Source organism: Pteropus alecto, unplaced genomic scaffold (genome assembly GCF_000325575.1).
Source record: "Pteropus alecto unplaced genomic scaffold, ASM32557v1 scaffold67, whole genome shotgun sequence".
NCBI lineage: Eukaryota > Metazoa > Chordata > Mammalia > Chiroptera > Pteropodidae > Pteropus > Pteropus alecto.
In genome coordinates this window covers 6030755-6054255 of record NW_006441061.1, presented here as the reverse complement: position 1 = coordinate 6054255, position 23501 = coordinate 6030755, and the positions used below count along the sequence as shown (strand labels likewise).

General features: G+C 56.7%; 1 protein-coding gene across 1 annotated transcript in view; it reads right to left on the bottom strand.

Moving 5' to 3' along the window:
* The window catches only part of LAMC3 (laminin subunit gamma 3), a 54211-nt gene that overhangs the window by 6185 nt on the left and 24525 nt on the right, over window positions 1-23501 (bottom strand). The window contains exons 11-26 of the mRNA XM_015594125.2: window positions 21243-21356; window positions 19301-19493; window positions 19046-19155; window positions 17110-17328; window positions 15283-15471; window positions 12665-12910; window positions 11655-11802; window positions 10857-10999; window positions 10242-10420; window positions 8791-8932; window positions 7404-7609; window positions 6943-7019; window positions 5628-5762; window positions 4378-4528; window positions 3162-3311; window positions 1200-1302 (exon numbers count right to left, since the gene is read on the bottom strand). Of these exons, the coding sequence (XP_015449611.1) occupies window positions 1200-1302; window positions 3162-3311; window positions 4378-4528; window positions 5628-5762; window positions 6943-7019; window positions 7404-7609; window positions 8791-8932; window positions 10242-10420; window positions 10857-10999; window positions 11655-11802; window positions 12665-12910; window positions 15283-15471; window positions 17110-17328; window positions 19046-19155; window positions 19301-19493; window positions 21243-21356 (2505 nt within the window). The remainder of the gene's footprint in view (window positions 1-1199; window positions 1303-3161; window positions 3312-4377; window positions 4529-5627; window positions 5763-6942; window positions 7020-7403; window positions 7610-8790; window positions 8933-10241; window positions 10421-10856; window positions 11000-11654; window positions 11803-12664; window positions 12911-15282; window positions 15472-17109; window positions 17329-19045; window positions 19156-19300; window positions 19494-21242; window positions 21357-23501) is intronic.

Below are 23501 nucleotides of genomic sequence, written 5' to 3'. Positions count from 1 at the left end.
AATGGGGAGAGAACCTGGGGTGAGCGGTTTGAGGGCAGCAGTGTGAGTGAGGTGGACTCCCGTCCAGCACAGGTAAGAACTTTCTCATTCTCAGAACCGTCTAACGACGAGGTGATACCCTGCGAGGTGGTGGGCACCCCATCACTGGACTAAGCAGGCTGAGGGGGGATGGGTCCCCTGCCTGGTGAGGGGGTCGCGGCACATGGTTTTAAGACCCCCTTATAATTCTAATGTTCTAAAACCCTGCTATTCCATCATAGAGCATTGAATTTACATTTTCCTAAACGCAGGTTGGAGATAAGCACATACAGCCACACCCTTCCTGCTGGAAGCCCCTGACAGGCGCCCAGGACTTCAGAATGTAGAGGAACCTAGAGAATAGGGGGAATTGCCTAGCTCACCCCAAGGGTCTGGACCCACGTCTCTTACGGGCCATGGGTGGGGCCAGGGCGGGAGACTACAGAACCAAGGTGACGGCAGAAGCCTGACTTCTGGTCTCAGACCCCGAAGTCATCAGGAGCTCAGGGTGAGCTCCTGCCTTATCCAGCTCATTGGAACAGAGCCAGAAATAAAGGGCAAGGGGGCTTCTCTCTGGAGCAAAAAGGACACCACAGGAGCCCATGGTGCGGGGGACACCGAGGATCGTAACACCGGCTGGCTTCATTCAACTTGGCTCTGAACCAGGGAGAGATATCAATTCCTTTCCTCAGTCTACTCGCCTGCAAAATAGGAGCACTTAGTTTCATTTTCCTAAGGCTTGAAAGAGACCTGGACCAGCACAGACCCGCACCCCCTTCGAAAGGGAAACTGCCTCGCCCCGTAGCCCCTGCTGCACGCTGGACCACAGCAGCCATATTTGTAGCATGTAGCGGGACCACCGGCAGAGTGGACTAGGCCAAGAGTAGGCAGCCGATGGCATCAGATTGTTTTCTATGTGGCCTTCGCATAGGGGCTCTGCATATGGTCTGATGGGGGATGGTCATGTGAGCAAGTACCAGTGAGTGGTGTGGGACACGGGGAGAGACAAGCAGCCCCAGGAGATGTCCTGATGGACAGTGTTGTCTGTTCGCTTGTGCCCACGTGACTGGACTTCCGTCCCCTGCAGCTAAGCCTGCCCTGGTCGAGGCGAGTCCAGTTGGCTGTCATGGGCAGGTCTGTGCATTGATGAGTCCAGGCCTCAGCAGGGCACACATACATACCTTCCAGGTCAGCCAGCAGAGTCCTGGCTCCCGTGACAGTCACTGAGGCAGCCTGGACTGACGAGGAAGCCTGGGACAGGGCGGCTGTGGCCTCCTGCTGCAGCTGGAGAGAGAAGAGAGAGGCTGGGCAGGTGGCCTGCAGGTGTGCCACCCAGAATCAGGTCAGGTGGTCACCGACCTCACATGTACTAGGTCCCAAAACGTCACCCAAACTCTGACAACTAACTACGCTGCTTACCAGGATTACACACATGTTAATCGCTGACTATCTCTCCCAAGAAGCCACCTGTCCTGGAAAAGCTTGAAGGAAAACTGGAACATGATAACTAAAGGCAAGATGGGCGACTGAGAATTTTTCAGAATGCTTCTGTGTCTCAAATAGTGAAGCTATTTATTATACAACTTTTGCCATAAAAAATCAGTTTCGTCCTCACCGCCACTCGACAAGACTGTATGGGTGTTTTGGATGAACAGATACACACAATGTGGTTCATCCACACAGTAGAAGGGATGAATATTGATACATGAGACAATGTGGATGAACCTCAAGACCGTAGCAAGTTAAAGAAGCCAGATGCAAAAGGCCACATGCTGTAGGATTCCATTTATGTAAAATACCTAGAGCAGGTAAACCCATAGACGGAGAAAGCAGGTGGATGATTGCCGGGATCGGGGGAAGGAAGAACGAGGGATTGCTCAATGGGCATGGGGTTCCCTTCTGGGGTGATGAGTGTTTGGAATGAAACAGAGGTGGAGGCTGCACCACATTGCGAATGTGCTGAATGCCACGGCATTTCGCAAAGGTTCGTTTTGTGTTATGTGAATTTCGGCTCGATAAAAAAAAAAAAGAATTAAAATTATAATAAATAATGAATCAAATGGGTTTGAAAGCCACCCAATGCCCCGAGAGCTCGCGTGTCTCAGTCTGACTCTGGACACTTAGCAGATTGGGAGGCAAAGGTGGGATACCCTGCGGTGGCATTGGCACCACGCGCTGGGCTGTGGCCCCGACTGCCATGGTGCTCAGAGGCCCGGGGAGGCCCCTCTCAACTTGGCATCCCTGCTCTGGACAAGGGTGATGAACTGGATCAGCGGGTACCAACCCGGGGGCCAAGGTTTGAACTGTGACACAGCACAGCTCCCCAGTATGCGCCAGGCACGGGGCCCCGCTCTTTGGATGCAAAGCTCACCCACTTCTCACAAACAACCTTACCCTTCGTTCCCTGTCTTTACAGGGAAAGTAAGGATGGCTATGGGACAGGCTGTCACTGCAGTAGGTGGCAGGATCTGAATAGGTCGGTGGATTAGTTCGCCGTATTCTATCACGCCGATTTCTACATTGCGACACCTGTGCCGTGGCTAGGTAAACCGTTACACACGGGGAATCTGTGTGACGGGTACGTCCGAATTCCTTGTATTCCCTTTGCGACCTTTCTGTCAGCCTAAAATTATTTCCAGATGAAAAGTTCAAAAGCGGTTTCAGAGGTCTTTATACTTTGCCAGGTTGGCCGCCACAGGACTGGGCTAAATCCACCCCATAATTCTCCTGGCATTCCCTGGTCATCTAACACTGTCTCCCTTTCTGGGCGGCAAGTGCCAACCTGTGTGGCTCACCACTAAGAGCAGGGCAGGTGCTTGCTAAATACGGGGTGAATGAACTAGTGAAGGAAAGAATGAATGAATGAGCCCCGGTCAATTAGTGAGGGTGGTGGGCGTGGCTCTGGCTGCTGCGGGTGTGCCCGTCCGTCCGTCTGTCCAGCCTGCCTCCTTCCACACCTCTACCCTTCCTTCTTCTGCCCTGGCTGACTCTGAGGTTCACTGAAGTTTTGGGGGAGACACTAGAAGGATGGAAGCAACTACAGCTAGTCTTTGCTCCTCCCTCCTCTGAGACCCCAACCCCACACCACCCCTGGGGCAGCCCCAAACTCCTCCAGGTGCCTCTCTCGAAGGACAAGGACCTACCTGCGCGAGGGGCTCTGCCTTGTGCAGCACGGCCTGGGCGGTGGCCTGGAGGGCCCGGGCCACTTCGGTGACCCTGCGCTCTCTGGACGTGACTGTCTTCTCAAGGACCTGCACCTTCAGGTCCAGGCCCTGGGCCTGAGACTTCCGCAGCTGCAAGGAGATGCAGGGCTCAGGCAGGCGCGGCGGGAAGGTCCGCGGGGCAGGTCACAGGTGGGCAGAGGTGCCCGGGCACGGATGGCGGGGAGAGGGGCTTGTGAACGCAGGGACGCAGAGGCGCAAGGGTGCAAGAGGCCAGGCTGGGGGGCCTGGAGCTCCCGAGACTCCGATTCTAGCCCCACCAATCTGTAGAAGGGCAGCCTCGTGCGAGTCAGCCGGCCTCCCTGACGTGCATGTCCCTCCCGGGCCCGTAGTCCCCGGGCCGAAACCTTGGGGCGGTGTACTCTCCAATTCAGAATGCCTGGGCCTCAGAGAAGCATCACTGGGCAGGCACTGGGTGTTACCTGATACCCTGAGCTACAGTGTCTTGGAGACCGGCGCTCAGGGCCAAACGCGTCGTGACCTGCATATTACTCTTCACATGCCGGGGAGAAGCAAAGACCCCTGTGAGAAGCTTGGGGCCCGTCGGTCCCACTCCTGGTTTGCCCCAAACACATTTGCATAAACTTTTTTAAAGTTCAGTTCCCGAGTTTGGGATTCCAGGATGACTGATTGATCCAGGTGATGAGTGTAGGGTGGCAGGCACAGAGGGGAGGAGGCTGACACGCATTGAGGGTCACCCTGTACATTACTCACGAAGCCCCTCCTGGCCCCTGGGGACGCAGTCCTAGAGTAACCCAATGGGTGATCTCCATCTGGCAGATAAGTAACTAGGGTGCAGCAGGGGGGAGGGAAAGTCCCTGACCAAGGTCACGGCTGGAGCAGCAGAGCTGGGATTGATCCCATGTCCATCTGGGGCCACTGCTGTTGCCACCGGTGGGGAAGAGGTCCCACCTTGCTATTATTATTATTGTAATCGACAACGAGGGTCGGCTGAGCCCTGACTGCCGGGCAGGTGCTCTGCCAAGCCCTGGAGGTGCATTATCTCATTTTAATCGACAGTTATAGAGTTAAAAATAAGCCGTGGCTCCTGCCTCTGCCCGGGCTGCACTGGTTTTCCAGCTGCCACCTTCTCCCCTGCCCCCACCCTGTGCAGAGAGCCCAAGACAGCCATGCTGACCAGTGCTGGAGAGACAGCCAAGGAGGAGGTCAGGTGCAGAGCCGCATCTGTGCCAGCTTGCTGCACGGTGGCCAGCACCCTCTCGGCTTCGGGCAGCGCCTCTGCCACAGCTGTGCCCAGCGCCTTCTGGGCCACCTGGACCTCCTGGTACCTGAGAGGAGACAGAGGCAGGATGGTCCCCGGAGCAGGGTGCGGGGCCTGTCTTCCCCGCACTGTCCCATGCCTCTCCCCGAGCCCGATTTTTGAAGGCATCTCCCCACTTCCTGGCAGAGCCACCCTCTGCGGGGTCGGTACCCAGCAGCTGGCCTTGGAAACTGGCTGCCACTTTGCTGCTTTTGAATGAATGGAAAGGCAGTAGTTTCTTCAATCACTCAATTCAATCATGCTTTTCTGAAGGGTTCACACTCGGTTTGCACTTGAGAATCACATGTTTTGCAAATGGTTGGCTCCTCTGGATGAAGAGGAAAGTGCCTGGTATTAGGGAAGGGACAGCAGCCCGGGCTGGATCTCGGTTTGGCTGTGCCCTTGGGTGACCTTGGGCACGTCGCTGTCTAGGAAAACGAAGACTTCTGGGCTGCACGATGGCTCTGGGGCCCTTTAGCCCTGACGTGCTGTAATCGACCAACTAGAACAGCTTTCCTGTCCTGACCAGCTGCCCACATCACCCCATCCAGCTCCCCAGCCCTGGCTCCCTCCTTCATTCCATCTCAGAGAGCTGGTGCCACCCCCATCCCTGGGAATGGGTCATGTGACCTCACCCCAGCCAGGCCAATTGGCTCTGGGCTGGCCACCTGATCCAAGCTGGGCCAATCAGATTCTCTCATCTAGGAAGTCCACTTGGGGCTCAGTGAGACCTTGGTGGATCTCCATTGACACTTTGACCAAGATGGGTATAAAGGGGCCATTCACGGCAGAGAAACAGAGGCCAAGAAAGAAGCTGGTACCCAAGAGGAGCCGCCCCGGAGACCTGGGGTGGGGCTGGGGGTGCTGCCAGAGGCGAGAGGGCAACACGCTGCCCTGGGCCTCCTTGTTCAGGTCCTTGTCCCTTATTTCCAGAGGCTGAGCTGCACCCCTGGGCATGTGTGGGTTTCTGTAACTTACCTCCAAGCGGGCTCAAGACCCCAGACGTCCTGACCTGCCACACTGACCGTCAAGGGAAGGAAGCCAGTTCTGGAACCAGTAGCCTCTGGCAGGCCCCATTGGCTTCAGGAGGCCAACCCAAGCTCCTACCCACACCTGGGAGGTCTCACCTGTCCTCCAGCTCCCGCTGGGCCTCCAGGGCCGCTCTGCCCTCCACCAGACTCCAGAGAAGCGTGTAACTGGTGTTGGAGGCAAGCAGAGCCCTCCGAGCAGTGGCCTTGATCTTGGCGGCAGTGTCCTTGTGGCTGTATAAAAATACCCACCAACCATGGCCAGGAGCTCACCAGGAAGGGGCCCTGGGCCCCAACCCACAGCCCCATGGCCTGGGCCTCCTGCCATCTCTGCCTGACACACAGTGAGGCTGATGGGGAGGGACCCACAGCCCCATTCCTGTTATATAGTTTATGTCTATTGTCCTGGCAGAATGATGAATAGGGCCTCTTCTCACTCATAGAATCTCAATCTGGGCAATAAATTATACAGTCACTTTGATAAAAACAGCATAGAAGACTGTGGTCAAGACAGCCTGGGTTTGAATCCTGGTTCTATCACTTGCAAGCTGTGTGTCCTTAAGCAAGTCACTTAACCTCTCTGAGTCTGTTTTTTTCACCTATCAAATGGGACCAAAGTCCTTAGAGTACAGATCAAAGGCGGAAATTGCTGCAGATCCTGTGTTTTTAGGGTCTTAGGCTGCTTCTTAAAAGCAGTAGATGAATCAGCCCAAATGGCCATCAATGGACAACTGGATAAACAAGAGGTGGCAGAGCCACACAGTGGAATATTATTTGGTCGTAAATGCAGGGAATGAAGTACACGCGACATTATCGATGACCCCTGAAACCATCACACTAAGCGAAAGAAGCAGGTGCAAAAGACTGCGTATTGTGATTCCATGTATACGAAATGTCCACAATAAGTAAATCTATAGAGACAGGAAGTAGATTAGTGGTTGCCAGGGGCTGGGGGATGGGGGGCTGAGGAGAAACGGGGAGCGATGTCTCATGGGTGCAGGTTTGTTCTGAGGTGATGAAAATGTGGGGATGATGCATAACTCTGCAAATCCACTGAAAACAGCCGAATCACACACTTTAAATGGGTGGGTTGTATGGGATATGACTTTTATCTAAACGAAGCTGTTTTAAAAAGCCAGTGGATGCTCTCAGATGCCTTCGGCTGGCCGAGGTGCCTTTGTGCACCTCCTCCCCGCACCCCAGCATCTCTGAGGCTCTCATGCTGTCTTTACACACCTCTCCTTCCCACGGTGGTGACGTTCCCTCCCCGCCCACCCCCCGCCCGAAGCCAGGAAGCTCTTGTCCTCATTTGATTCCAACTCCTGGGGCAGGGACAGCTGTGGGGCTGATCCTGACCTTGGAATCCCCTTCATGATATGGTGGACAGGGCCTCCGCCACATTCCCAGGGCTCACCTCCTGGCAAGGGCACGGGCCTCTGTGGCCAGGTGGCTCCATTTGGTGGGCTGGCCGGGCACTTCCTGAGGAATCACCTTTAGAGAAAAGAGGAAAAGAGAAGAAAACTGAAGGTCCATCCCTGGAGGGGAAGGGGCCACGTCTCGCTAAGCTACTGGGCAGAACCAGACAGGGGCAGTTACTCGAGAAATGCTCAAAGCTAGTTGCAAATCAGCTCCAGGAAGCAGAGCCCTGGACCGTGGCAATAACAGTAATGACATGCCAGGCATCCACTGTCTGCTTGGAACATGCCTCATTCTTTGCAAACTTATCCCACTGAACCAGCGGAGGAGGCATTCTGTGTCCCCCATTTTGGCAGCTAGGCAAACTGAGCCCCCTAAAAGGGGAAAGCCATGCCCAAGGCCACCAGGTCGATGGCACTGAGCCTGGGCTCTGTGTGGGGAGGGGACTCTCTGGGGTACCAGCGATGCCAGAACTGTGGCTGCATGCAGAATCTCCTCTTCCGAGGACTCCAGCACTGCATCTAGGTCCGCCAGCTGGATGCAGGTCTTCTGGGCTCCAGCCTGGGCACAGCGAGCCTTCCTGTCCAGTGCCTGCAGCTGCTCCCGGGCAGCCTTCACGGCACCCTCAAGGCTTGTCACCTGCTCCAGTGAGGCTTCCCAGAACCCTGCAGAAAGCCCATGGTCCAGAGGGTCACAGAGCGATCGAGATTTCACACTAAAGCCCCAGCCCTCGGGGGAACCCACCTGTGCCCTCTGTCTTCCTGGGCACAGCTTAACTCTAGCACCAGTCAGTTCCAAAAGAAGAGCCCCCCCATTGTACAGGTGCAATGGCTGAGAAGACAAATCATAACCCAAGGTCCCACATGCAGGAAGTCAGCCACGGACAAGGGACTGGCCTTCCGGAGCCACAGTGAGCAATTCCTGCGTCTGGGACAGCAATAGGACTGCCTCCAGTCACCTCTGTCATCTGCAGCATGGCTCAAGATGGGCATTTCAACATGCAGCCTCTGACAGCTCCCTATTTTGATAATTAGTCTTGTTAACAGGTGCTCAGCTCATCTATACCTGGATGCTAAAGGTGCCTATGAACGTGAAACTACACAAAATAATCTGCTTTCAATGCTCCCGAAATTTCAGTGTCTCAGGGATGAATTCCACCTGGCTCTAGTAACATCTTTTTTTTAATTATTTATTTTCTATATAGTAGTGAGCAAAATGGCCAACAGTTAAGGATGCAGGAGCTTTACCTGTTCAGCACCTGGGACAGCGTCTCAATAATTAGTTGTTGAGCAAGGGCATCAATGAATGAACCCAGCCCTGTCCTCACTGGGTAGAGTCTGGCTCAGGGCTGAATTCCACCTGGCTCTAGTAACATCTTTTTTTTAATTATTTATTTTCTATATAGTAGTGAGCAAAATGGCCAACAGTTAAGGATGCAGGAGCTTTACCTGTTCAGCACCTGGGACAGCGTCTCAATAATTAGTTGTTGAGCAAGGGCATCAATGAATGAACCCAGCCCTGTCCTCACTGGGCTTAGAGTCTGGGTGGGGCAGGGGGCAGGGGGCAGGGGGACTGATGCTTGATAGTTGGACTAACATTAATAGTTTCAAAATATAACTGGGCAATGGGCATTGGAAGAGAGGTCCATGGGGTGACAGGACTGTGTTATGGGAGGAACCCACCTTGTCGGGGTGGTCAGACAGGCTCTCCCAGCAAGTGGGTTCTCCTGGAGCTGAGCTGGGAGCCTTCAAAGCATCTGAGACCAGACTGAAGGGCTCCAAAGGGGCGTCTGACCAGCCAGCCCTCCCCTCGCCTCCTAGCCTCCCACTGTGCTCTCCCGTGGTACCTTGCAGCAGCTGGTGGCCCTGGTAGATGTCTCCCCTCGGGGCTTCTCCCTGCAGGATGTCCATTGGTTCCCAGGGCCTGCCACAGTCAGACCCCTGCAGCCATCCCTCCATCAGCATCAGCCTGGCCTTCAGCTTGGCAGCCTGGAGGGGACAGGAAAGGAAGGGTGTGTGAGGTTAGTGGCCTGGACACCTCCTCCTGGCTTCTACCTGGCTGTCCTCCCTGAGGGTCCCCTTCCTCTGGGTTTCAAAGCTAAGGACACACCAGACCTCTGAAAACCAGCCCTGCCCACCCTGACCTCATGGCTGTCCCTTCCCTTTTCCCACCCGTGGCACCTGCAGGCATTCATCTGACCACACCTCTGTCCTACTGAGGGAGGGACGGATGGGAAGGGAAGCCCAGGAGAAGTTGTCTGTCCTGCTGTAATCCCAAAACTGGGCACAGAGCAGGTGCACCATGGGTACCTGCTGGCCGAGTGAGTATGCTATGCAACATCTCCTACCCCCGTTCTTTCAATGATCTGGACAATAACTGCATTTACAGAGCACTTGCTGGGAGTGATCGCCCGCCACACTCTAGTTCACGTTCACCTTGTAACCACCCTGAGGGGCAGGGGCTTAGGGTCCCGAGCCCTTTCCTCAATTCCAAAGTCCAAAATGCTCTGAAAAATAAGGCCTTCCATTTCTTAATTGATGACGAAATCAGATTCAAAAAACCCTGAACCCATTTGGAAGCAAAACTATTCTGAACGAGGTGGTTTGTGCTCTTTATTGACTCCTTTGGCATGAACAGTCATGTTTTCCTGCAGACACATCAATGGGTTTGATGATAGGCCTGGCCCAGGTGCTGCTGGGGGTGGCACCTAACACTTAGTTTATGTCATCTCGTCTTTCTACAAGACCATCATCCCAAAAGCTGGCCTCATCGTTTTCAGGTGAGGGGTTGCAGGCCCGAAGTAGGTTCTTTTTGGAATAGGAGACACTGAAGTGTACCGAGGCTGTCACCTGCTTTGGTGCATGACAATTAATAGAACTGAGGGGAGGGAAACCCTACACCACAGCTCTACCGCCCTGCTCAAAATTCCGCGTGTGCCCCAGAATGGGCATCACCCTCCTCCCCCGCCCCTCCCCACGAAGGGCCTTCTGTGGTCTCCTCCCCTTTGACCTTGAGAAAGAGCGAGGCCTCAGCATGGGTGGTTGGTAAGGAAACAGTTTGAGAGCTCCCGCCCACTGAGGGGTGGGGGAAGAACAGGCGTGAGGGCGGCTCTGGGTTAGGGTGGGCCGGGGGGCTGGGCATGCACAGGGAGAAGGCAGCTGGTGGTCCTGGAAGGCCAGGGAACTACGGACAGGTGGGTGGTTCCTGGTGCCCAGCACAGAGCTGGAGCTCACGGAGGCCACGGAATGAATGAGAGGTGCAGCGGGCCTGGATGGGGCCTGGATGGGGCGGGCTCACCTCCTCCTTCACCAGGGCGTAGCAAGATGGACACTCCTGGCATTGTGCACCGCCGGCCGTGAGGAAGAAGTTGTCCCGGCAGCGGTCACACTTGTAGCCCACGAAGCCAGGCCTGCACACGCACGTGCTGTTCTCATGGCACTGGGCCGAGGCGGCACCCAGCGGGGAGCACCTGCAGGCTGTGGAGGCCGATGGCGCTGGGTGCCCTGAGGGCCACCCCACACCAGAACCCCGGGGGCCCCTGCAGCCTCACACCTGTCTGCCCCAGACCCCTCAGCCCACCTTCCGGGGAGCTCAAATACATTCCCGGGGCCTCCCCAGGAGACTGATTCAGGGGTCGGAGGTGATGACTGAGAGCCTGACTGCCTTCAGCGTCCCCCGGGGGACTAAAGAACAGCTGTGCAGCCCAACAGCACGCATGAGGACACTGAGGCCCAGAGACGTGGCACGTGGCCCCAGCGCAGTGGCATCTGGGACTAGCTTCCTGCCCCCCACCCCATGCCGGCCTCTCCCCTCTCACTCCACGTCTGCAGGGCTCCGAGACCTGCCTGCATCTGACCTTTCTCTCCTCAGGCCCCACCCTCCAGTAGCCCCGGAGGGACTTGGCTTCCTTACCCCGGCAGCCCTTGACGGAGAAGCCGAAGAAACCCAGCTGGCATCTGTCGCAGGCCTGGCCCTCGACGCCTGGGCGGCAGGGGCACTGCCCAGTCCTGGGGTCGCACTGGTTCTCCTGGGAGCCCAGTGGGTGGCACTTACAGCTGTGATAAGGAACGGAACCGGGTCTGAGTAAGCTCCGCCCACTCCCAGCTGCCGTTGGCGAGGGGTCCTCAGATGGTGCCACCTTATCTGTGACAATGCCCCATCTCCATGTTGGCAGATGTCAAACAGCTTCCCCCAAGCCATGCCCTGGGAAGCAGTCTCAAAAAATGTCCCCTCCCCCCCAAAAAAGAAAAGGCTATGGGAAGTATACACCTTGGGGACTATAACCCTCTGTGAGAAAGTCACAACGCAATTAGCATATTAAAGGCTGGGAAGTCACCCAAGGAAGAAACCTGTTTGCTCTGCTGGTCATTTCCCTGGAGTCCACTGCTCCCCAAAGACGCTGTCTAAGGTGCTGCTGTGGCCAGAAGGGTCACTAAGTGACAGCATCACCGAGAAAGGGATCAGACACCAAATCGGCCCCTGTCCACCTGGACATCCCTTAGGGTTGCTCTTGGCCTGGATCCTGGGCTGGCAGTGCCGTGAGTCTGACCCCCAAGAGACTCTTTGTCCCCCTTCGGAGCAGGGCACAGTGTACCTGGCAGTGGGCCTGGGACCACGTTCTAAGCCAGGCCTCTCTCTGGAGGCTCCCTGGTGCTTTCTTCCATCCTGGTGGGACCCTAGGGGAGGGCGCCGTAGCCTCACCCCACCCACCTCTGGCAGCCCTTCCCGGGCTGGAGGTCGTAGAAGCCTGGGCTGCAGCGGCCACAGTCCCGTCCGGTCACATGAGGCAGGCAGGAGCACTGGCCGGTCGCTGGGTCACAGGGCTCACTGACCGAGCCCCCCGGATTGCAGCTGCAGGCTGGGGGTAGGAGCAGGAAAGGGGGCTGGGGAACCATGCAGATCATCTGTCCAAGCTTTGGGGGTCCAGGAGAGGCAGACAAAATGGGGAGCCCAAGGAGACGACTCATAGTCAGCCCAGACTCCCAAGCTGTTCCCGGGAAAAGGCTTGAAGGCCAGGCCCAAATCTTAGCCCGTTTGCTCTGTCCTTGGAGAGGCAGCCCAGATGGCCCTTCTGAGCCTGGCCCGAGCCCCTGCCAGCTTGAGTGAAGGCCAGAAACTCAGTTGGGGGTCACGGACAGACGGACCCCTCTCCCCACCATTTTGGGTCACTCTGCCCTGCTCTTCTCCTGGGCTCCATAAAACAAGAGGCCGGCAGAGTGCTGGCAGGAACTACGTGGGAAAAGGCTCGGGAACAAGTTTGGGGCCAACGCCAAGCTTCTCTGAGCAGCGCTTCTGGGAGCCGTTCACGGGCTGTGCACGCCCCAGCCTTCTGAGAGAGGCGCTGGGCTCCGTGCTAACCCAGGCGGTAGAGAGGGGCAGAAGAACATCTCAGCCAGGACGCACAGCCTGACCGGGAGTCCAGGGGCAGGGGGGACGTGACAAGTGCCACAGGCCGTCCAGGACAGTCTTATGTGCTAACTGTGGAGCGTGAGATAAGCGCTAAATTATTGACGCAGGAAAAAAAATCACAGGATCAGAGCAGGTCAGATCCCAAGGCTGAGAAGACCTCGGAGAACAGCAAAGCCTTGTGCTCCCTGGACAAGAAACAGAGAAGGCAAAGAAGCTGCCTCGGGCTGCACAGCCTCGCCGAGCAGCCGGCTGGGTCTGGTGGACAAGGGGCCCGCCGTGCCCACCCCGTGGGCTGGGAGGCGGGTACTCACGCATGCACTTGTCTGCGGGCCGAGGGGCCAGGGCACTGCCATAGAAGCCTTCCTGACATTGGTCACAGAGAGGACCTGTTGTGTTGTGCAGGCAACGCAGGCAACGGCCAGACAGGGGGTCGCAGTTGCCCACGGCGTTGGGGTCCACATTCCCGCTGCAGTGGCACCGCTGGCAGGGCTGGGGGTCCCCAGAGAGTCCCAGCGGGTCCCCGAAAAAGCCATCATCACAGATCTCACAGCGCCGCCCTAGGAAAGAGGGCCGTGTGTGGAGGCGCCGGCATGAGCAACGCTGGGCTGCTGGGTCCACGAGGAGGGCAGGCGGGCTCGCACCGACCCGGGCATCCCCCGTGTCTCCCTGTGGAACAGAGCGTGGGCTCTGGGGTCACGATGACCTGGAGCAGGGCCCAGCTTGGCCATCAGCTGGCTGTGTGGTCTTGGGCAAGCCACTGTGCTTCTCTGAACTCGGGCTCCTCACATGCAAAGTGGGGGAATAATGGCAGCTCCCTCACAGGACTGTTGAGAGCGTCTGGGGAGATAATTCATGCAAAGCACCCGGCACAGTGCCCGGCACATGGTTAAATGCTCAAGAGGTGTGGCCGTCATCAGCCGTTCATCCTCATCACCATCAGCATCATGTCACCATCACCGTTCTCTTCATCGGCACCTTGGCCGGCACCTTCGCCGTTGTCAGCCATTATCTTGACCACTATCCTCACCCTCAGCATCCCTCGACTCCATCATTACCATGCTCGGCACTGCCTTCATCAGCAGCATCATCTTCACCTTGACCCTCACCTTCGTCGCCATCCTTTCCTTCTTGATCGTTACCTGTCGTCATTATACCCCGTCGTCTACATCGTCACCTGACGCTCACTCTCTCCATCTTCCGTGTCACCGTCCTCGTCACCCTCGTCCTCACCTCCCTCGCCTCCTCCCCTCAGCTGTGGCCGCTTTTTCATTTGTGGTTCCCGGTCCCGTTCTTTTTTCTGCTTCTCGTGATTTCGGAACTTCCTTTGGACCGTTTATGTCAGACTCCTCCGCTGCTTCCTTGCTGTGCACTGGGGTGGCTGCCTCATCTCCCAGACTTTGGGGTCCCCGTGAATCTCAGAAAAGGTGGCATGTGAAGAGGCTTTCAGAGGGCCATGAACTGGGAGATCCACTCTGAACGCAGATGGCACATAAAACGACATACGTGTACCATGTGCTTCATGCAGCGTCAGCCTGTTCTTGGGAAACACACCCCTCGTGTGTGTGTCCCCACAAAACAAGATGACCGACCGGATCCACGGACCTCGACGGTTGTCACGGTCCCCTGGGGGGGGGTGGCAGGATGACAGGCACGTTGTCTTCTTGCTCACACGTACATTATGTTCCTCGTGACACTTTTACAGATGGTTTCAGTCGTTACGAGTATGTACCCATCTTATAATTGAACAAATAGCCACTGTCCTTGTGAAAGGTAGTCGTGGGCTTCTTGTGTCCTCAAAGCTCATCGTTTAGTTGAAATCAAGTTAATATTACTAAGGGCAGGCAACCTCGAAAATGGAGAGGAGGAATACGGAGGAAGAAAGAAGGAAAGAAAGGAGAAGAAAATCTGAACAGAGTTCAAGATCGAGAGGCCTGGCTCTGGAACTCTGGAACAGAAACGAAGGCAGATGAGCAACAGGGAGATGGAAGCTGGTGACGAAGACTGTGGCCCCGCCGTCCATCAGCCATTCGCTTGGAAGCGGGTGAGGACGGCTCCCAGGCCCGGAGGCATCTGTAGCCCCGGGAAGGGCTGCTGAGCAGGTGGGGTGGTGGGCAGGGGTAGGCAGGGATCAGGACTTGACTCCGGTCAGTCTCGACTCAGACCGTCCGGGTGAGCTCTCTGCGTGCCAGGCCTCAGCAGGCCAAAGGATGCTGCCGTGATAAAGACGGGGCCAGCACCAGACCCCACTGTCCCCACCCAGGCATCCCTTCCAGGGTGGTGCCCTCTGCACACTTAAAAATGGTTAAAACGGCAAATTTTATGCTATGTATATTTTGCCATAATAAAAAAATAATGGAATATACCAAAAAAAAACCCAAAAAACAAAAAACAAAAAAACCCACCAACAACATTAAATTGTACACTTTAAATGAATGAATCATAGGGTGTGTGAGTACTATTTCAGTAAAGCTGCCTAAAAATATCCGATGTCTAGAACGGGCCTAAATCCTGGAGCGGGAATGAGGGCTGGGGTGAGGGCTGGGGGTGGAATGAGGGGGTGTCTACCTCACACATCATCTGGTGACATTTTTAACAGCTGAAAACGTCATCAGAGGTTTTCCACCTTAACGTATCAGCCAGAGGCCTCGTTAGGAATACAGACTCCCCGGCACCATCCCAAACTACCAAGCCAAGCTCGGTGAGACCAGGACCAGAACATGGGGATCTCAAAACCTCACCTGGGCGTGCTCAGAGGGCCACGTTCTGCCAGGAACTCACAGTGGCCCGGGGCCCTGGCTATAGGGCTGTGGGACTCAGGTCAGGCCTGCCGCCCCTAAGCTGGGCCCTCCCTCATCTGCTGTACTCCAAAGCCAGGACCCCACTCCTAGAGCCCAGGCAGCAGCAGGACCCCAGGGCATGAGCCACTCACCTCTCTGGCCCGGAGGACAGTGGGTGCACACCACCTCCCTGCTCTCCGGGAGGGCAGTGCAGGCTGACCGTCCAGGGCACGGGCAGGGCTGGCAGTCCTCAGCTTGGCCCACGAAGGGGTTGCCATGGAAGCCTGGCGAGCAGCGCTCACAGGACGGGCCCTCCGTGTGGTGGCCACACAGACAGATCCCTGAGGGCAAGATGAACCCCTGGTCACCACCGCCTGAGCTCAAGCACCCGGAGACAGCGGGCGGGCTCTTGGTAGTGGCGTCACAGAGTATGTCCCCGGCAGAACAGGTGACAACCCTTCCAAGGTGAAGGCCATGTGGCCCAGGGTTGTAGAGTCCACCCTGGGCTCACGGCCACCATGTGAACTTGGCCAAACCATCTAACACCCCGAGCCTCAGTGTCCTCACCTGAAAAGTGGGCCTGACAACCTCAAACGGGCTGCAACCTCAAAGGATTTCCATCGGGATTCGATGAGGCCACGTGGCCTGCACAGTCCACAGCACACGTAAGTACTGTCACTATCGTCACTCTCGTTTTCCATCCCAAAGCCCGTAACAGGACCCACAGGCCGCGCAGCTGGCGTTTGCCCGCACACTTCTCCCCCTTCCCCCGTGAGCTCTTAACCAGGGCACCAAAGAGCCACGATTCTGGTCCTGACACGAGGCTCCCATTTATGGGGTCTTTGGGTCCCCCCAGGCTCCCTGCCACTGGTTTCTAGGGATGGGGGATTCTGTGAAGCCCTTTCTTTAGCCCTGTGGACCCTGGGGTCTGCTTGGAGCCGGGATGCTGGGGAAAGGAGGCCCCACAGCCAGGGATCAGGCGGGAAGCCTGGGTGAGAAGGGGTTAAGCAAGACTGCCACTTCCGGGAGCTGGGGCTGAGGAGAAGGGAGGGGGACGAGGGAACCGGGGTGTATGTGTCAGGGGGTACAACAAGCAGAGCAGGGGCGGCATCCAAGGGGAATCATCACGTCTGCCCCGCTTTCCGCCGGTCCCTGCCTCTGCCCAGCCCCCATGCGCTCATGACTCCTCCCGTCCAGGGTGGACAGCGTGGCCGCCCTGCCCATTTGACAGATGAGGACTTGCTGAGCAGGAAGTCGTGCCACGGCCTCTGAGGGATGACAGATTCATCCCATTTCATGAGCGGAGCACTGCATGGAAGGAGTATGGGGCCCCGTCTGGGCTCGATTAGTGATGCCTGTCGCGGGCAGAAGGATGGGACGTCCCCATGATGCCTGTGCTGGTCCGCCCTGGCTAGTCTGCTGATTCCCAGGCCACTGTCCTTGGCCGGCTCCAGCACGGAACCCAAGAAAAGCCAAGGAGCCACTGCCCTTCTCAGAGACCCCACCTGCTCCAGGAGAGTGGCAGGCGCTGATCCGCCCACTTCCTGCGTGAGAGGCCTGAGCCATGTGTGGAGCGAGGCCAGCGTCCGGCCCCCTCCAGCACCTCCTGCCCAGTGACCTCAGGCGAAGTGTGTCTGAGTTTCCTCTACTGCTGGGGGCGTGAAAAGCTGGTAGTGAACTTGTGGGAGAAGCAGCTCTGCCATCTACTGGCCGTGTGGCCTCACTGCACCGTAGGTCCGTCACCCGGAAGATGGGACAGTCGTGGTCCTAGCATCCCTGGGGTTTTTGCAGGATTCAGAGATGCACTGTATGAAAAGGCGCCCGGCACGTGGAGGAACTTGATGACGCCACTTAATTGGTATTGTTTGTGGTGCTGATTCGCACATGCACACAGCCGACCTTGCTTGGGCCAGTACTCACCTCGCTATTCTGAGTGTAGCCAGGTGGCCTCAGGATGGATGGGGTGCTAGGAGCCTCACCTGTGTTGGGGTCACAGGTGCCATGCTGATTACAGGTGCAGGGGACACAGTTGACATAGGGACCCCCCAGAGGTGTCTCCCTCTTGTATCCTGGAGCACAAGATTCACAGAACTGGCCCGCGTATCCCTTGGGGCATGAGCAAGACTCCACCCAGGAGGCTGAGGGGGGCGGCCCCCGTTGCGCCGACGTGAGCCGGACTTCGGACAGGAACACCTGGCCTAGAGCGAGGAGAGAGAGGAAGGGAGTCACAGGCATACATTTCCCCCGCAAGCCTTCCTATTCCCACACATGACAGGCAAAGGGTTATTGGCCCACGTACATCAAGGCAGCCCAAGGGTCAATTATCATTTTTAAAAGATGGTCAAATGAGGGGCAAAGGAAAATTAGGCAATTTTCAGGACAAGCAATGAATATGACTGGGGATTTTATGGAAAGATGCTCACTCTCATGGGTTAGTAAAGATACGTAAATTTAAAGGACAATGATACCATCACGACCCTCAGGTCAGTAAGCATCTTAAAGATCAATATTGTGAAGGGCAGGCTGTGGGGAACTCACGCCCGTGGATGTATGAATATAAATTAGAAGGTTCTGCTTCTAGAAATAGAGAAATAGCTCCTATCGGACCAACCCTCCCACAGTAAACAACAGACACTCTGGGCAAAATATAACAAACAGTGATCCGTAAACACTGGACGAGCATTGCAGGTAGAGAGCAGAGGACACTTGTCATCGGAATACGCGGTGTACGGCCTTCCTGAAGGAAAATGTGGCAGCACCTATCAAAACTGCAAACGTGCCTTTGACCTAACGTTTCCGTTTCAAGGAACCCGTCCCAAAGACACACTTGCGTGAGCACACAAAGAGCTTTACACGAGGCTCTGCCCTATTCCTGCAGCACTGTCTGCAGCGATGGAAAGCTGGAAACCGCTCCATGTGTATGAATGGGGGATGGTTAAACTCCATGGAGCATCTATGTCACACCATGGGCGCAGAGCCACTGTCTACGCGTAATGACAAGTATCAACCTCCAAGTCACAGTGTGAGCCGAAAACAACAAGTTGCAGAATATTGTACCGTGTGATCACATTTCTCTATTAAAAAAAAAAACAAAACATACAGATGTAAGTCATGCGCACAGAAAGGTCTAAGGAGGTAGGCCCCAGAATGTTGTCAGTGGCAAGACGAAGTTTGGGGGTAGAGTGAGAGAGGCCTACCTGCCCCTCCAGTCCACCCCCAGCGCCCAGCATGGGCCAGGCCTAAGTAAGTGCCTTGTAAATATTAACCGAAGGCTGAGTGAATGACGGAAGGAGACGCTGGAAGCTGCTGGAAACAGTGAAAATGAAATTCTCGTTGGGCGTCTCAGCCAGGGGGCCTCTGAGCGATCCGAGGAGCAGGGAGGCTTTTGGGGAGCACAGCAAAGACAGTGAGGGTGCAGGCAATTCAACCACAGCTCCAAACAGGAAGAAGGAAGCAGAACGGGACGAGGCCGGGTTAGACCCCAGCCTTGGACCTAGCGGGGCCTCGGGAAAAGCGGGCTGTCTAAGCCACAGGTTCTCACAGGCGCCCGTCAACCCCTGGAAGCAACGTAATGACAAGTGCGTACTTTGGTGGTCACGACGGTGGTGCCCCTCGAGGGTCCAGCCTCGTGGTAACTTGGTCACCCCTGACGGCACCAGTGGTTCTTGGCCGCATCACTGACCACACACACCTGTCACTTAGAGCTGCCCATCCTCAGGCTCCTCAGCTGTCCAGCCCCTGCCTCTGTCCTCAGCATCCATCCACTACCCTACTGGTTATATGACCTTGGGCAAGTGCCTGACCTCTCTGGGCCTCAGATTTCTTCATGGTAAGATGGGGACAACAATTGCCGGCTGTGAGGACTCAACAGAGCAGCCCCGGCCCCATCTGGGGACGGTCCCCACCGTGACTGACCGGAAGGGCTGGGGCTGGTCCGGATGCGCAGAGTGGTCAGGTTGGCCAGCAGCCGCTGGAAGAGGAAGGGGGGCAGTGGAGGGTCCACGTCCTCTGAGGTCTCCTGCAGCCTGGTGGGGGGGCCGGGGTCAAGCCAGAACCTGAGGCCAGGGTGGGCAGGGCCACGAGGCCTCCGGCAGGGGAGGGCCGGAGCCTGGGCCACAGGGACCACCTGACCACCCGGCCCCACCTCTCAGGACCAAGCGGGACACTTACTGGAACTTGAGCTGCACCTCGCCTGGCTGCCCATTGTCCTGGGGGCCGGCCAGGCTGGAGTGTTGCAGAGTGAGGGCCAGGCCCGCCCCTTCCAGCCTCAGCAGCACGGGGCCTGGGGATCCCCCGGGGGGTACCTGGAAGGTCAGCGTGAGGGGCTGCCCGTAGCTGAAACGTTGGTCTCCCAGGAACTTCTCTGAGGACGAGAGAAGAAGGCTTTGATGGCTTCCCTGTAATGAGCTTGGTAGTAAATGTCTATACTGAGTTTACTGGCAATTAAGCATTCAAACGAGATAAAAACTACAGCAAACAGGACATCAAAGGCTGCCACCACAGGCGGCACAGAGGGAGGCCCGGCTATGCCCCTCAGCCGGCCCTAGACCACAGCTCCATCAGGTGCGGCCCCTTCGGTCACACAGGGCCCCACGCCCGGTTTAATGGCCTGCTGTCACCACCTTGATGTCCTTAAAGCTTTTATCTTTGAATCTGGGTTTTGCAGGTGAGGTCGGAGGGGACGAGAGAGTCTCTGTGGAAGCAGAGGAGACACACGCCATATGCACAGTGCTGGCTCCTGGCCACCCGATCACAGGCGGGACACACGTGGACCCACATGCGTGGGAGTTGAGTGAGGCTCTAAGCGAGGAGGAGGGAAGCGAGCCACACATGTGACGGCCCCCAGAGGCCACGCTTTCGGCTGGAGTCAGAACTCACTTCCAGCAGAAAGGAGGCGATGGGTTCCTGAGAGACACACTGGACTGGGGTTATCCCTCGGAAGGTGCCAACGGCTGACGCTGACGATCACGCCAGGGCAGGACGGGACACGAGAGGACACCCCCACCTTACGTGTCCCCTCAGTCCTTGTCCTCTTGAGTAACCGGAGGTGGAGCACGTTGCTAGAATGCGGGATATCGAGACATGAATGGGAACAGCCGAGCGTGTCCACCAGCCTGGCCCGGAGCCGGGCAAACACTTCCTGAGCGAATGACTCTCTTTCAGGCCTTAACCGTGTCGACAAAGCTACATGGAACGTGTTTTCTGTCTGTGAGCCGCCGAGCTTAGACAGCCGGGCAAACACTTCCTGAGCGAATGACTCTCTTTGAGACCTTAACCGTGTCGACAAAGTTACATGTTTTCTGTCTGTGAGCCGCTGAGCTTTGACGCCTGTCCCACGACAGGGCCCAAGGACCAATGTCCTTTGCTCCCTGGCTGTGGGCCCTTGGGGGCCGTGTTCGCACACATGGATAGGGGTGTGGTTCAGAACAATCTAGAACTTCTTGTTTCTACAGGAATCCCATGGCCCCGGGTGTGATGTGCAGTGGCCTAGCGGGGTGAGGGACTGATGGGAAGTGCACGGGGATTGTCTGGGGTGGGACAGTGGCCTGACGGAGCCCTGGCTGGCAAGGCCGTGACCAGGAAGCAGGGGGGCTCCAGCAGATGCTGTGCGGCACGTGGTCGGCAGAAGATGGCCCCCAAGGGTGCCCATGTCCTAATCCCTGGCACCTTTGAGTAAGCTGTGTCGCATGGTAGGGGCGGTTTAAGGCTGCAGGTGGAACCAGGATGCTAATCAGCTGACTTCAAGGGACAAAGGTTAAGGTGGGTCACCCAGCAGAGCCCGATGTGGCCGCGGAGTCCTTCAAAGATGGGGGGACGGCGGAGAGTGGGAGCCAGGGTCATGCAGTATGAGAAAGGCTGGACCAGCGTTGAAGGCGGGGGAAGGGCCATGAGCCAAGGAGCACAGGGGCCTCCAGAAGCCGGAAAAAGCAAGGGCATGAATTCTCTCCTAGGGCCTCTGGGTCCACAACCTGCCGACACCTCGATTTCAGCCCCGTGAGACCCACTTCAGTCAGGAACACTGAGGATAAGTTTGTGTTGTCTTCAGCCACTAGGTTGGGGCAATTTGTCAGAGCGGTGACAGGAAGGACACCCAGTCTGGGGCCGGAGGTACCTGGTGCCGTGAGCTCCTCATCTTCAGGGTTCAGGAGAAGCCCCCCTGGACTCCATTGTGCGGGACGCTCTGAGCCCCCTACGCTGCTGACCTGCCAGCCGTCGTCATGGGCTCCTGGACAGCAGACAGACACACAGACCCCTGAGAGGCCCTGGAGGTGGCCTCCGCCCCCTCGCACTTCACACCTTTCCCCTGATCCAAAGGCTACCCACACCCCCCACCCCCATCCCCGACCCCCGCCAGAGGCCTGCGCACAGCCTGAAACCATGGGGCCCAAAGGGGAGAGGCCGTTTTAGAGACAGGCCATGTGGGGCTGGGAGCCAGCTGGCCGGGCAGCTCAGACTCCTGTCCCAGAGCCGGGGTGGGTCTTAGGGGAGGAGGTGGGCCCGGGGGAAGCCGGGAAGCTCAGGGATCTGGCTCTGTGTGGGGCCAGGTCAGACTTCCGGGTCGGCACTTCCCCTAGTGGGCACATGACACAACCCGGAGACCCCTAACGTGGGGGCCTGGGCGGCAGGGCCATTTCTAACACCACTGGACTTCAAAGACCACCCTCCCCCGAGACCTCACTGCCACTGTCCTACGAGGGCCACGTGTCATTAGCCCCCGGGGAGGCCACCTGGGTAGGAAGTGGTCAAGCCGAGATAGGAGCCCAGGCCTTCTGGTCCCCAGACCTGGTTCGGCCCACACTCGCTCTGGTGACAGCAGTCCACCAAGCACAGTCTAGCATACAGCAAGTGACCTCAGGGGACGGCCAGGGGTTGGGATGAAGGCCTAACCCCTGGAGTCCCCAGGAAGTGAGGAGAGAGGGCTAAAAAAAGAGAAAGAGGCCAGAAAGGAGAAGCCTGGGCTCCTTGGGAGGAGACTCGGCTCCGCCCCTCCCTGGCTGCGTGACGCTGGACCAGGCACTTAACCTCGCTGAAGCGGATTCCTCGCCTGCAAACTGGGGGCGATGGCATACTCACGGTCCTGGTTCTCGAAGTTGGTCTGAATACCCGGGGAGGCCCCCCACCCTCCGAGACTCCCTCGAGGGGGGGTCTATGAGGTCACACTGTCTTCTTAATACATGGGAATGTTATTCACACTTTCCATTCTGTCTGTCACACATACGCAGAGGAGTTTTCTAGAAGCTACAGGACGTATGACATCACGACAGACTAAATGGCAGAAGCCAGGGTAAGAATCGGCGGACTTCTATCCAGCCGGATCTTAGGAGATGTGTGAAGATGTAAAATGAGGAGCATTCTTCTCAAAAAAATGTTTGCCTTTTAGAGTTATTTTTCACAGGTGGATTTTTTTTTTAAAGTTTACTATAATTGTTTTTAAACAAATTAACACATATCAAATTACTATTCTAATTTCTAAAACGTAGAAAACTAATCCATATAAATTAACCCACAGAAAACACCCATATAAACAACCCACATAAATCAAAGGGCTTTGAGGGCCTCAATATTTTTCAAGGGCCTAAAGGAATCCAGGGACCGAAAGTTTGAGAACCGCTGGCCGAGGGCGATTGTGAGATAACGGGAGATGAACCCGGGCAGGGCCTGGCTCAGAGTAAGAACAGATCCCTAGCATCTATAAAATGAATCCTGTCTGACACAAACGTGCCAGACTCCTGGGCCAGGTGACCACAAGGCTGTTCCCCTTCCGAGCCCCTCTGGGCCCTGCTTTCTGCACGGTGTCCAGCAGAGGGCGCACTGCCTCTGCGTCTGGAGCGGAATGCTAGAACCCAGAGCCTGTGTCCCAGGTTCCACCCCAGCTGACACTCCGCTCCTCCCTGGGGGAGACGTAGGGCGGGGGACACAGCCAGGGTCCACACAGGCTGAGATTTAGTGCAGAGTCCAGAGCTCCACCATTTTCCTGCTCCAAAGACGCATCTGTGCCACCTGGAGCTGGGGACCAGGGGCACCACCGCATGCATTCCCTGGACCTTGGGCCCGGAGAAAGGGCCTGCACAGTGGCTAAGGGCAAAACTCGTGAGCTGACGAACCCTGGCGCCAACAACTAATCATGTGACCTATTTTTTCTGAACTCAGGCGTCTCACCCATAAAATGGGGATGAGAGCACCTTCTTGCCGGGGACCCCGTGAGGCTCCCTGCACATGAAGAGCACAGTGCCTGGCATACAGGAGGTGCTCAATAAATGGAGGCCTGCGGACTGAGCTTGAACCCTCAGCGCTAGGATACGCCGAGGGAGGCCGGTCTTGACCTGGAGCGATTGGAAATCCCCCACGAGACCCAAAGGATGCCCCGTAC